Source organism: Aquarana catesbeiana, linkage group LG05 (assembly GCF_042186555.1).
Source record: "Aquarana catesbeiana isolate 2022-GZ linkage group LG05, ASM4218655v1, whole genome shotgun sequence".
NCBI lineage: Eukaryota > Metazoa > Chordata > Amphibia > Anura > Ranidae > Aquarana > Aquarana catesbeiana.
The window spans coordinates 650,519,622-650,534,847 of NC_133328.1; the positions used below are offsets into that span (position 1 = coordinate 650,519,622).

The window sequence follows — 15,226 nt, forward strand, 5'->3', positions numbered from 1 at the left end:
ATACGGGGAGGCAAATCTTCACCCAGAATTCAACACTGAGAGCAGGAAAGACCTGATTATGTCCTGTGTACTCCCCTCCCCCTCCATACTACTGGGGAGGAAAGGGTTACTGAGCAGCTCTGCCCATTGGACTCTACCATTCCACACATCAGAGGGGGGGAGGGGGAATCATCTGATCACTCCCAGCACAGACCAGAATGAGCAATGTGAGTCCCCTCCCCCCACTCAATGGTTCATTCCACCCTGGAAGAGGATCATGGCCGATCACTGAGGTACAGAGCGAAAAACACCCAACAAAATATACAAATAACATCATATGATACAAATAACATCACATCAATATATAATATATCATCATATATACAATGTAACATCCCACCGATATATAATATAACATCATATGATACAATGTAACATCACATAGATAATAATATATCATCATATATACAATGTAACATCACACCGATCTCACAACAACAACAATCACAGAAAGCAAAACATTCGTACTAAATAACAACAAAATACAAAACAAACAATCACATAATTAATAATAAATACAAAGATTCCTCCACATCACATCATTCATCACCACCATAGACTATCACTGGAGTCCGATCATCCCAGATATACAATATACAAGGACAGGGATACAAACTATCACCAGGGTCATAATAACATCACACCGATATAATATGACATCACACCGATACAATATGACATCACACCGATACAATATGACATCACAGCGATACAATATGACATCACAACGATACAATATGACATCACACCGATACAATATGACATCACAGCGATACAATATGACATCACAACGATACAATATGACATCACACCGATACAATATGACATCACACTGATACAATATGACATCACACTGATACAATATGACATCACACTGATACAATATGACATCACACTGATACAATATGACATCACACTGATATAATATGACATCATACTGATACAATATGACATCACACTGATACAATATGACATCACACTGATACAATATGACATCACACTGATACAATTGTACAGAGCTGCCCATATATGAACAGATTTGATTCATTCAGCCTCCAGGCTAAACAAAAGATACCCAACAGATCTACTCATTGTCAGCTGTCAGTATACCCAGACAGTGCCTTCATCTGATTGGATGATAGGTCTGATTGGATGATATATGTAATTGGATGATAGGTGTGAGTGGATGATATATGTGATTGGATGATAGGTGTGATTGGATGGTAGGTGTGATTGGATGATAGGTGTGAATGGATGATAGGTGTGATTGGATGATAGGTGTGATTGGATGATATATGTGATTGGATGATAGGTGTGATTGGATGATAGGTGTGATTGGATGATAGGTGTGAATGGATGATAGGTGTGATTGGATGATAGGTGTGATTAGATGATAGGTGTGAATGGATGATAGGTGTGATTGGATGATAGGTGTGATTGGATGATAGGTGTGAATGGATGATAGGTGTGATTGGATGATAGGTGTGATTGGATGATAGGTGTGAATGGATGATAGATGTGATTGGATGATAGGTGTGATTAGATGATAGGTGTGAATGGATGATAGGTGTGATTGGATGATAGGTGTGATTGGATGATAGGTGTGAATGGATGATAGATGTGATTGGATGATAGGTGTGATTAGATGATAGGTGTGAATGGATGATAGGTGTGATTGGATGATAGGTGTGAATGGATGATAGGTGTGATTGGATGATAGGTGTGATTGGATGATAGGTGTGAATGGATGATAGGTGTGATTGGATGATAGGTGTGATTGGATGATAGGTGTGAATGGATGATAGATGTGATTGGATGATAGGTGTGATTAGATGATAGGTGTGAATGGATGATAGGTGTGATTGGATGATAGGTGTGATTGGATGATAGGTGTGATTGGATGATAGGTGTGATTGGATGATAGGTGTGAATGGATGATAAGTGTGAATGGATGATAGGTGTGATTGGATGATAGGTGTGATAGGTGTGAATGGATGATAGGTGTGATTGGATGATAGGTGTGATAGGTGTGAATGGATGATAGGTGTGATTGGATGATAGGTGTGATTGGATGATAGGTGTGATAGGTGTGAATGGATGATAGGTGTGATTGGGTGATAGGTGTGATTGGATGATAGGTGTGATTGGGTGATAGGTGTGAATGGATGATAGGTGTGATTGGATGATAGGTGTGATAGGTGTGAATGGATGATAGGTGTGATTGGATGATAGGTGTGATTGGATGATAGGTGTGATTGGATGATAGGTGTGATTGGATGATAGGTGTGAATGGATGATAAGTGTGATTGGGTGATAGGTGTGAATGGATGATAGGTGTGATTGGATGATATTTTCCATTAGACTTCTTCAACAGAAATGGACTTTTGTGTCTGGTGTTTTGCTGGCAGGGCGAGCAGTTTAGTGAATTCAGCAGGAATGGGCTATAATATGATGAAGCCCCATGATGCATCTGGCTATATGTGAAGTGAATGGCTGTATGGGGGGGGGCACTCTTGTAAAGACTTCTGTGCTCCGACGTTTATCTGCACCAACAACGTATTCCCCAATCAGGGCTGGTGAAGGATTTTTCACACCCTAGGCGAAACCTCATTTTGCCGCCCCATTGGCTCCACCCCTGACTCCACCCCCTTTGCCCTGCCCATGTATACCCCACCTTTTTAATGAAGCGCCCATCAAATGCAGCCTCACCACACAGACAGTCCGAGTTTTGAATCACGCGTCCGGGTTTCGGTCCACCTGAAACCCGGACACATTTTTCAGACAGGAATTTAGTTCGAAACAGGGCCTGACGGGGGGGGTGAGGGGGGCGCTATGTGTGCCACATTACTATTCTCTTTGGAGTGCCCAAAGGTGTCCCAGGTCTGTTACAACCCTATGGTGTATACTAAAACAAAGGAATTCACTGTGCACCGCTAAAGTGTTGGGGTTTGGCTTGGCAACCCTGTCCACGGGGTGCTCAGCTTGTGGCCCTCCAGCTGTTCCGGACCTTCATGTCCCATCATGCCTCTGCCTTTGGGAGTCATGCTTGTAACTGTCAGAAGCTAGCAATGCCTCATGGGCGACCCGTCAGAATGTAACGGAAGTGACGTTCCCTCGCCGCCATCTTGCTACACCCCGCTGGGGTTGCCACCTTTTCTTCAAGTCAAACTCGAACACTTTAGTGGCGCACAGCTTTTTTTTTTTTTTACAGCATATACTATGGAGTACATATATTTTGTGGTTAAATAACATTTATAATCATATGGAGTTAATTACGAGAATCCCCTCTTACATGAGAGTCCACAGAGTCCGCTCTCTTACATCTGAACATGCAGAGTTCTCCTTTTACATCAGAACATGCAGAGTCCCCCTTTACATCTGAACATGCAGAGTCCCCCTTTTACATCTGAACATGCAGACTTTCCTTACACTATAAGGGGGGACTCTGCAGACTCTGATGTAAGGGAGAACTCCGGGGACTCTGACCTAAGGGATGCTCTGGGAACCCTGAATTAAGGGGGAACACTGAGAACACATTACACTCTTGGCTTAGACAACTACGGACAGCAACCCTGCTGGGAGGCCAGAGTCTGGTCTGAAACCCGGACACATGATTCCAAACCCGAACTGTCTGGGTGAATCCCAGACAGGTGGCAACCCTACACCCCGCCCTCCTCTATAGTAAGGATACAGTGAAAAGGGGGAAGGTGGACATCTTGGTACACCCCGCACTCCTCTATAGTAAGGATACACTGAGAAGGGGGAAGGCGGACATCTTGGTACACCCCGCACTCCTCTATAGTAAGGATACACTGAGAAGGGGGAAGGCGGACATCTTGGTACACCCCGCACTCCTCTATAGTAAGGATACACTGAGAAGGGGGAAGGCGGACATCTTGGTACACCCCGCACTCCTCTATAGTAAGGATACACTGAGAAGGGGGAAGGCGGACATCTTGGTACACCCCGCACTCCTCTATAGTAAGGATACACTGAGAAGGGGGAAGGCGGACATCTTGGTACACCCCGCACTCCTCTATAGTAAGAATACACTGGGAAGGGGGAAGGCGGACATCTTGGTACAACCCGCACTCCTCTATATTAAGGATACACTGAGAAGGGGGAAGGCAGACATCTTGGTACACCCCGCACTCCTCTATAGTAAGGATACACTGAGAAGGGGGAAGGCGGACATTTTGGTACACCCCGCACTCCTCTATAGTAAGGATACACTGAGAAGGGGGAAGGCGGACATCTTGGTACACCCCGCACTCCTCTATAGTAAGGATACACTGAGAAGGGGGAAGGCGGACATCTTGGTACACCCCGCACTCCTCTATATTAAGGATACACTGAGAAGGGGGAAGGCGGACATCTTGGTACACCCCGCACTCCTCTATAGTAAGAATACACTGAGAAGGGGGAAGGCGGACATCTTGGTACAACCCGCACTCCTCTATATTAAGGATACACTGAGAAGGGGGAAGGCGGACATCTTGGTACACCCCGCACTCCTCTATAGTAAGGATACACTGAGAAGGGGGAAGGCGGACATCTTGGTACACCCCGCACTCCTCTATAGTAAGAATACACTGAGAAGGGGGAAGGCGGACATCTTGGTACAACCCGCACTCCTCTATATTAAGGATACACTGAGAAGGGGGAAGGCGGACATCTTGGTACACCCCGCACTCCTCTATAGTAAGAATACACTGAGAAGGGGGAAGGCGGACATCTTGGTACACCCCGCACTCCTCTATATTAAGGACACACTGAGAAGGGGGAAGGCGGACATCTTCGTACACCCCGCACTCCTCTATAGTAAGGATACACTGAGAAGGGGGAAGGCGGACATCTTGGTACACCCCGCACTCCTCTATAGTAAGGATACACTGAGAAGGGGGAAGGCGGACATCTTGGTACACCCCGCACTCCTCTATAGTAAGGATACACTGAGAAGGGGGAAGGCGGACATCTTGGTACACCCCGCACTCCTCTATAGTAAGGATACACTGAGAAGGGGGAAGGCGGACATCTTGGTACAACCCGCACTCCTCTATATTAAGGATACACTGAGAAGGGGGAAGGCGGACATCTTGGTACACCCCGCACTCCTCTATAGTAAGGATACACTGAGAAGGGGGAAGGCGGACATCTTGGTACACCCCGCACTCCTCTATAGTTAGGATACACTGAGAAGGGGGAAGGCGGACATCTTGGTACACCCCGCACTCCTCTATAGTAAGGATACACTGAGAAGGGGGAAGGAGGACATCTTGGTACACCCCGCACTCCTCTATAGTAAGGATACACTGAGAAGGGGGAAGGCGGACATCTTGGTACACCCACCGGAGTTTTGCATTTCACACTTATTTATAACAGTAAACTGAGTTTATATCGTGATATTCAGGACTTAGAACTCCGTCTGATTGGTTAGATGTTGAATTGTGGCCTGAGGTCCCCATGTGGCTCTTTGGTATTTAAAAGCTCTTGGGGCCCAGGGCTGCTTTTAGAAATCACAGGACCCCGTGCAACTTACCTGACAGCCCCCCCCCCAAAAATATTACACTATATTTTTGCTAAGATGACACGGCCACAATGCTGTGCTTTGCAACCATAGAAGAAATGACCCCTTCGTTGGACAAAACCCATTCAAGGGAACGGTCTTGCTTTGCCATTCCCCCGCAACTGCATGCTTTGCAGTCATGGCCGGGTCAAGGGGTGGGCAGGAGGGGGCGGCTGCCCTGGTATCATGTGAGGTTGGGGGAGGGGGGTGCACCGTGAAGAGATTGTGGGGGGAAGAGATTTGTGTTGGGAGGAGGAATTTGGGGGCAACAAGGGGTAAGAATTGTTCTAGGAAGGGGAAATTAGGGTGTGTGTGCTAGGATTAGTGATTCAGGGGTGATTTGTGTTGGGAGGGGGATGGAAAAACAGGATTTGTGCTGGGAGGAGGGATTTGGGTGGGGGGGTTGTGATAGAAGAGGTGATATGGTAGAGGGAGGAGGGAATTTGTGCTAGTAGGGATGATTTAGGGGGTATTTGTGCTAGGAGGGGGAGGGGGGGCAGGTGGGGGGATATTTGGGATTTGGAGTTGGGGGGGTGTATACTAGGAGGGGAAATTTGAGGTGTGGAGGATTTGTGTTAGGAGGGGTGTCTTTTTTTTTGGGGGGGGGGGATTGTGCTGGGGGAATTTGGGGGATGGAGGGGGCAGAGATTGTGCTGAGAGGGGTGGTTTCAGCGGGGGGGGTGCGAATTTGTCCTGGGAAGAAGGTATGTATTCTTAGGGGGTAATCATGCAGATTAGTACCACATTTTTTGGGGTGGGGGGGGATTCTTGCTGACACGTAATGCTCATCCTGGGCTCTAGGTGACCTTGGCCCTGCACCGTTTGCAGTGTATTAGCTGTGGGGGTAAATCACTGCCCCATAAATGTTCTGAAGAGCGAACCAAATGCTAACAACTCTCCAGAGAGCAAAGCACATTCGCACAAGCCCTTCGTTTTTTTAAAGTTATTATTATTATTTTTGCCCTATTGGGGGGTTTTGGTGAGATATCAGGAGTCTAAACAGACCTCTAAAGTCTCACTTTTGAGACCGAGACCGAGATTGAGGACATAGATTCCCCAGTCCCTTTCTTTGCAGCCTCAGCTGCTCTGGACAGTGAAGGAATGGGAAGTGTTCTGTGCTGAGCGGCTTCCTGTTCATTCCCAAACACGGTGTACAATGCTTCAGTTATGAATGGACACAGGAGTGATCGGTACTGATGGCTCACTGTGTTCATTCAGGAAAGGAAGGGACTGGTAAATAGAAAATATTTACCGGGCCCTTCCCCTTGCTCTCCATCCTGAACTGATCCCTATGTGCCCGCAGATGCTGGTGGGGAGGAGAGGAGGGAAGCCGGAAGCCGTGTGAGGGGGGGGGTTGCCCAGACAGCGGGTGGAAGGGGCAGATATTAGAACCAATTGCTCCCAAAGGGAGAAAACCAGCAGAGGAATCTCCACAAGAGCCACAAGGCAGCACAGCCGGTGCTCCTGCTTGGCAAGTCCCCGGGCCCCCCTTTTGAGCTGATGGGACCCCAAGCCCGGTACAGGAGGGCTGGCTGTGCTGCCTTATCAGCGGTCTTGCTTGGGCCCCAGCAGTCAGTAGAGGGAGCATTGATATGTAAAAGGTCCCTTAATTTTAGTAAAGTCCAGTGGTCTCATGCAACACGTCCTTGGGTTCTGATGGTCTCCTACAGCATGACTTCAGTCTCCAACCCAATCTAGTAGAATAACCTCCACCCATTTCTGTAGAATATAGCAGGCTTGGACAGGCTCTGGCCTGGTCAATATGTCAACCCCTAATGTAATATCTTCAGTCTAGGACCGTTCTCTGTAGCATTACGTGTAATAAATATTATATGTGGCCCTTTGGGAACATTAGGGGACCCCTTTTTCATGCAAGTTGACCACCACTGCTCTAGCCCCTATATCACTATAGTAACAATGTAGAAGAGGCTATTGCAGCATGGCAGCAGATGCAATGGAAAGTGTTGAATGGTGAACATTCTTCAGTTACCAGAACTTGGAAGCAACTCTGCATCTGAAATATAGCCACCCAATAAAGCAGGGGTCTTTAAACTACGGCCCTCCCGTTGTTCAGGAACTACAATTCCCATCATGCCTAGTCATGTCTGTGAATGTCTGAGCTTTACAATGCCTCATGGGACGTGTAGTCCTGCAACAGTTGGTGGGCCATAGTTCGAGGAACCCTGCAATAAAAGGTCCCCCTGGGAAAAAAAATGGCATGTACTCACCTCTTACACTACTGAAAGGAAGACAAAACCAGTCCCTGAGGACCACGGCCGGGATAAGGGTTAAGCGGGAAGGGCAGCTGCCCTGGGCACAGCAGAGCAAGGGGGCAGAGAATGGACACAGGACAGTAAACTCATTCCAAGGCATGCCTTAACAGTGGGGGGAGGGAGCACAATTTTGCATCCTTGCCCTGGATGCTAGACAAACCTGTCCCGCTGGCACTGCTGAGGACTGGTGACAAAAGGGTCAGCTGGAGGAACTAGTGAACAGAGCGGGGGACCAAAACATGCAAAATCCTGGAAGTGGTGGGTTCTCTAGTATTTTCAGGAGGAAGTTAATGCATTCCAGTTGTTTCTTGATACACATTTCGTAACTAGTGGTTTGAGGGTGAGCACTATGTTCTTTCCAATGGAACTTTTTTTGGGTACATTTTAAGAAGAATATTCCCATTATAAAATAACTTTTGTGGTAGAATACATAATTCCAGTATTCTAGCAGCAATATATTAATTTTTTAAAATATTTTCTCTGATTGATACAGGATGTAAATTGGCCCGGCAATGTACAAACATCAGGACTTGAAGTCTGCATCACTGGAAGTGCCCATTCTAGAACATACAGCACGCTCTAGAGTCTCACCGGATCACTAGAGATCAGATCCACACACCAACATTCCATCATGTAAGAGTTGGTTTACACCCAGCATGGCTTTACATTTGTCTCCGAGAGGAAGGCCAACCACCAGGGCTGCCACACAGAGTACTGAGATGCCTTCTAACAAGAAGAACCAGGCAGTGGAGACCGAGTCCAGCCAAAACCTCCATCCAGCAGCTGATCCGAACGAAGTGGACTTTGTAAAAGTTCAGTGTCCTGCAAAAGATGGAAGCAACTTCAAAAAAGTCCCCGAAATTGAAATCAAATTGGAGTCAAGTGATGAGGAAGAGGACAGGTCTGAAGAAGGTTCCACTTGTTCGGCTCCTCCTGACAAAAGGAAAAATGGACCCAGTACACCTTACAATGTATTCTCCACTGTACAGGGAAAAGGACACTGTGGGGACGATGGAATTCTCTCTTCAATGATGCGTCCAATCAGAAAGAGAAAGTCCACCTCGGAGGTCTGGCAGTTTTTTTCCCGTAACCCCACCAACATCACCAGAGCCATATGTGGACTTTGTAAAATGAGTGTCAGTCGAGGGAAGCTTGGGGGTAATTTTGGGACCACGGCCCTGAAGCGCCATCTAGAATGCAAGCACCCACAGGAATGGGCCCAGCGGACGTCCATGAGGCTGCAGAGAGCAGAGCTGGAGGAAGAAGAAAAGGAAACCTTTGAGGGTGATGAGGAGAAGGATGAGGCCTATCAAAGTCCAGCCCCCGAGGCCCCATCCTGCTTACCCAGTGCCCAACATGCTGCTCAGAAGGGTGTACAAACTAAGTATTGCTCTTTTCTACCTTCTCAGGATCCCAGTTCACCAAAAACATATGAGATCATTGATTCCAGCGACGAAGAGGAAGAAAGAGGGGAACAAACTCTAGGACAGCTTGAAGAAGGCAACGAAAGGAAAAGAAAGAAATTGGAGGACATTGATAAGGTAACCCTTCCAAACGGCCATTTTGCTATTGACACAGGAGATCCTTCCAGTGCTTCGCTTGGCCTAGAATACGCCCAGCCTTCAAGTTCACTAACTTTTACAATCCCGGACTATTCAGCCGTGCCTCTAGGAGCTCGTCGAAGGAAATCCATTTCTGCCGTATGGCAGTTTTTCTGCCTTGACCGCACCAACATCTGCAGAGCCATCTGCACGTTATGCCAGACAAGCGTCAGCCGCGGCAAAATGGGTGGACATTTTGGGACCTCAGCACTGATGAGACATCTAGAAGGGAAACATCCCATAGAGTGGGGGAGGGGGAAGTTTAATAAACTGAACATTGCCAACACCATAGAGGTGGAGGATGAGGAAGATGAAGACATGGACGAGTCAGCTATGTATCCAGATTTTCCTTTCGGCAATTTTGGACCGGCAGATCTCACTTTGTATTCTAATATGCCAGAAGCTATTAACCAAATGCATTATAATATGCCAATCGAGTACAACTTTGACAGTGAGGAACCTGTGATGGATGGTAGGGATGTCTCTTCACCAATGTCTCTCCCATCTTTTAAAGGGAATGTTGCGGCACCAACAAACAGTAAAATGAAACCCACTGGCAGGTATCCCCCCAACCACCCGAAAGCCCAGGCATGGAACAGGAATATTACTGAGCTTCTCTGTGAATCGGCCTTACCCTACTCCTTCATCAGCTCCAAGGCTTTTAAAAAATTCATGGGCAGAGCCGACTCACAGTACAATGTCCCCACAAAATCATTTTTCTCTAAGAAGGCTGTCCCTCAGCTCTATGAAGCTGTGTGCGAGAACATAGCGAGGGAGCTGAAGAGGTCATCGTGTCCCTTTATCCACATCACTGCCCATGTGTGGAGTGGTGACCTCACTTCTTACTATTTGTCTTTGACGGCACACTGGTCAGTTATGAGCCCCGAGGCCGACCAACCTACCGAGAGGAAGTATGCTGTTCTTTGTGTTAAACGTTTTCCAAAAGAATTGACCGAAGTCAGCATTCAGCAAGAACTAATTCGGCAGGCCAACCTTTGGCTTATGTCGAATGCTTTAAGTCCTGGCTTTTTCATCTCCAATAGAGACTTTAATCTTGTTCAGGCCATCAAAGGCGCTAATTGCACCTACATCCCCTGCTTCACCCATTCCCTCAATTTGTTGGTCAAAGACTTTCTACAGAACAACCGTTACATTGCAGGCATGCTTGCCGTGGCCAGAAAAGTATGCGGCCATTTCATCCACTCTGCTAGAGCAAGGAGAATCCTTGCAGGGTTACAATACCAAAATAACTTGCCAAAGCAGTCTCTAAAACTAGAGACGGTTCCTCACTGGACTTCCACTTTCTACATGCTGCAGAGGCTTCTGGAGCAGCAAAAAGCTGTCCAGGCATACTTCCTGATGCACAAAGTAGATACGGTGGATACCGTTCTCAACCCAAGTCACTGGAACCTTATGCTGTCCTTGGTGGATCTCCTGCAACCCTTTGAGATGGCCACCCGTGAGGTCAATTCCCATAACTCCTGCCTCAGCCAGGTGTTGCCAGAACTTCGTTATCTCCATATCTTCCTGAAAAAAATCAGAGGACATTTCGAAAGCACGGGGGATGCCAATGGAGTTGTCATAGCTGACAGTCTGGCCCTCAAGCTTTCTACAGATTATGGAGTCAATGAGATGTTCCAGAAGGAAGAGTATGTTTTGGCCACGTTGCTGGATCCACGATTCAAAGGAAGGATAGAGGCCATACTGCCTCCAGAGTCAGATATTGACCACTGGAAACAGGTCCTAGTGAAGAAAGTAAAGGAGCTCATGTTGTCCTCTAACTCCTCACTCCAGGTGAATAGGACATCTTGCCAGTTTCGGGACAGTGGAAACTCAGAGCCGGAGCTGCTTTCTGGTAAGCTTGTGGACTTGGAAGCAGGTGGGCCTCCATGGAGTAGGAACATGGCTGCCGCACCCTTAATTTACAAGGAGAAATCTTTAATCGAACACTTGGAGAGTGTAGGCCTTTTGGCGTCAAAGTCTACAGGGGCTTCCTTGTCGACAGAAAGCCACTCCGCAAACGTCATGGTGGAGAACTACCTTCAGGACAATAAAACTATTGGAGCCAAAGACGACCCCCTGATCTACTGGCAGAAGAGAACGTGGCTGTGGCCGGCTTTAACCAAGCTGGCCGTCATGTACCTGACGTGCCCACCCTCCAGTATTTTTGCAGAGCGTGTTTTCAGCTCTCCTCAGACGTTTATGGACAAGCAGTGTTCTTTGGATGTCATGGAAGGAATGGAGCCCATCGTCTTTCTAAAATGTAACCTGGAGAACTTTCCTAACTACAACCCTCCCCCGCTAATCTTCTCCTCCGACAACGAAGCTGAGCAGAGCGACTCCGATGAGGCGTTTTAATGTCAATGTTAAATGTCATGAGGCAGATTAGGGAAAAACATTGCATATCGTATTAATTATCTTTTATTACATCATCATAAGCTCTTGAAGTGTTAGTGTGGTCATGGGGAAATTTTATTAGTTGGCACAGATGAGTAATTGTACATGTCGAGGGCCAAGTGGCCGAAAATTTCTCAGCGGATACGTCCAGAGGCGGTACAGCTGGAATAGAAGATAGAATGTTTTATTTCTAGAGTTAATAAATTTCATGTTTCTGCTTTACGTTGTTGTCATAACGACCCTGAATTCTTCATCCCAAAGAGGAGCACACTGTACAGCACAAAGAACCGATAGATGAAATGACACATAATGGCCAACAGGTGGTGCTATAATGAGTGCGGGGCCAAGATGACTGAGGGGCCCCACTAGGGATTACATAGAGGCACCGAGTAAGCATTATATAATGCCTCCACCATGGATTACATAGAGGACCTCACATACAGCCCCCAATAGGGATTACCTAGAGACCTTCACTAAGCATTATTTAATGCCCCCACTAGGGAACACATAGTGGTCCCCATTAGGTATTACATAGAACCCCTGCTAGAAATTACTTGACACCCCCACTAGATATTTGGTAGCAGTCCACACTAGAGATTACACGGTGGCCTTAACTAGGGATTACATAGTGCCCCCCCCCCCCAGGGATCACCTAGCTGCCCCACTAGGGATTACCTAGCGCCCCCACTAGGGATTTATATAAAGGACCCCACTAGACACTACACAGCATGCCCCCTAGGGATTACATAGTGGCCTCCCCACTAGGGATTACATTGAAGCCCCCACTAGGTATAACATTGAAGCCCCCACCAGGGATTAAATCGAGGCCCCCACTAGGGATTATATAGAGGCCCCCACTAGGGATTATATAGAGGCCCCTACTAGGGATTACATAGGGGCTCCTCTTAGGGATTACATCAAGGACCCACTTGGGATTACATTGAGGACCCTACTAGGGATGATATAGAGGCCCCCACTAGGGGTTACATAGAGGCCCCCAACTAGGAATTACATCAAGGCCCCCACTAGGGATTATATTGAGGCCCCACACAAGGGATTGCATCAAGGCCCCCACTAGGGATTAGAGGCCTCTACTAGGGCATTACATCAAGGCCCCCACTAGGAATTACATTGAGGCCCTCACTAGGGATTATATAGGGGCCCCCAACTAGGGATTACATCAAGGCCCCCACTAGGGATTATATTGAGGCCCCACACAAGGGATTACATCAAGGCCCCCACTAGGGATTAGAGGCCTCTACTAAGGATTACATCAAGGCCCTCACTAGGGATTACATGGAGGCCCCCAGTAGGGATTACATAGAGGCCCTCAATAGGGATTAAATCGAGGCCCTCACTAGGGATTACATGGAGGCCCCCAGTAGGGATTACATAGAGGCCATCAATAGGGATTATATAGAGACCCCCACTAGGGATTACATAGAGGCCTCCACTTGGGATTACAGCGAGGCCCCCACTAGGGAATATATAGCAGTCCCCACATGAGTTTATATACCAGGGGTCTCAAACTGGTAGCCCTCCATCTGTTGCGGATCTACAAGTCCCATCATGCATCTGCCTGAGGGATTCATGCCTGTAACTGTCAGCCTTTCAATGCCTCATGGGACTTGTAGTTTTGCAACAGCTGGAGGGCCGCCAGTTTGAGACCCCTGTTTTATACCGATCCCACTAGGGATTATATAGAGGACCCTACTAGGTATACATAGCACCCTCACTAGGGTTTATATATTAAACAAGCCGCACCTCAGCAGTTTCTCTTACATCTTAGGGTGTTGGGGACACTGAGCTCTGTACATTGCTGGGTTTCCAGCTGACTTCATTGCAGATCTTCACCGGACGGCTCGGTCCTTCCCACTGGCTGAGCAGAACTTCCATCAAACTGACTGCAATGTTGGAGGATCTGATTCATTATCACCACCTGTGTCAGTGTCAGTGTTGTCATATGACATCCTACAGCCTCCACATTCCACTTGTATCCAGTCCCAGCAATTGCGGAGATGGGGGCCACGGCACGGTTCCTGGGTCTTTGGATTCCACAGGCTGCCCGGTCCTATCACTGGTCACTGAGGAATCTATACTCTATACAGAGAGGAATACTAAATACAACTCCACACAAAACACTCATAGACAGAAAAACATGTCTGCCGTCCTACCCACTGAATATTATGTATTCTGTTCAGCTGGTCTTGTGATTTACACACCTCTGCCACACTGCACAGCCTGGTCAGTGGTTCCAATACTTTCCAGCTTCCTGTGTCACCTGACCAGACAGAGGAGAAGACAGTTCACTGACCAATGAGAGGGCTGAAGGCAGAGAGACAGAAAGCAGCAAGGAAATCCTCTGGAAGGTAAATCAATATACTGTATATATGTATACTGTCATCTAAGAGATATATATATATATATATATATATATATATATATATACAGTATCTCACAAAAGTAAGTACACCCCTCAGTGACATTTGTGTAAATCTTTTCTTCTATCTTTTCATGTGACAACACTGAAGAAATGATACTTGTCTACAATGTAAAGTAGTGAGTGTACAGCTTGTATAACAGTGTAAATTTGCTGTCCCCTCAAAATAACTCAACACACAGCCATTAATGTCTAAACCGCTGGCAACAAAAGTCAGTACACCCCTAAGTGAAAATCTCCAAATTGGGCCCAAAGTGTCAATAGTTTGTGTGGCCACCATTATTTTCCAGCACTGCCTTAACCCTCTTGGACATGGAGGTCACCAGAGCTTCACAGGTTGTCACTGGAGTCCTCTTCCCCTCCTCCATGATGACATCACAGAGCTGGTGGATGTTAGAGACCTTGCGCTCCTCCACCTTCCGTTTGAGGATGTCCCACAGATGATCAATAGGGTTTAGGTCTGGAGACATGCTTGGCCAGTCCATCACCTTTACCCTCAGCTTCTTTAGCAAGGCAGTGGTGGTCTTGGAGGTGTGTTTGGGGTCATTATCATGTTGGAATACTGCCCTGCGGTCCAGTCTCTGAAGGGAGGGGATCATGCTCTGCTTCAGTATATCACAGTACATGTTGGCATTCATGGTTCCCTCAATGATCTGTAGCTCCCCAGTGCCGGCAGCACTCATGCAGCCCCAGACCATGACACTCCCACCACCATGCTTGACTGTAGACAAGACACACTTGTCTTTGTCCTCCTCACCTGGTTGCCCCCACACACGCTTGTCACCATCTGAACCAAATAAGTTTATCTTGGTCTCATCAGACCACAGGACATGGTTCCAGTAATCCATCTCCTTAGTCTGCTTGTCTTCAGCAAACTGTTTGTGGTCTTTCTTGTACATCATCTTTAGAA

The 15,226-nt window shown here is 47.2% G+C and overlaps 1 protein-coding gene across 1 annotated transcript; it reads left to right on the forward strand.

Annotated features, from left to right (window-relative positions):
* Positions 1-199: 199 nt before the first annotated feature.
* Positions 200-12,098, forward strand: LOC141145682 (zinc finger BED domain-containing protein 6-like). Its single transcript, XM_073632537.1, has 2 exons — positions 200-272; positions 8,372-12,098. Exon 2 carries the CDS (start codon positions 8,535-8,537, stop codon positions 11,835-11,837), a length of 3,303 nt encoding a protein of 1,100 aa, XP_073488638.1. The 5' UTR covers positions 200-272; positions 8,372-8,534; the 3' UTR covers positions 11,838-12,098.
* Positions 12,099-15,226: the final 3,128 nt, after the last annotated feature.

What these genes read in the sequence shown, in the direction of transcription:
- LOC141145682 (XM_073632537.1), top strand. Translation starts at nt 8,535, where the DNA reads ATGGCTTTACATTTGTCTCCGAGAGGAAGGCCAACCACCAGGGCTGCC.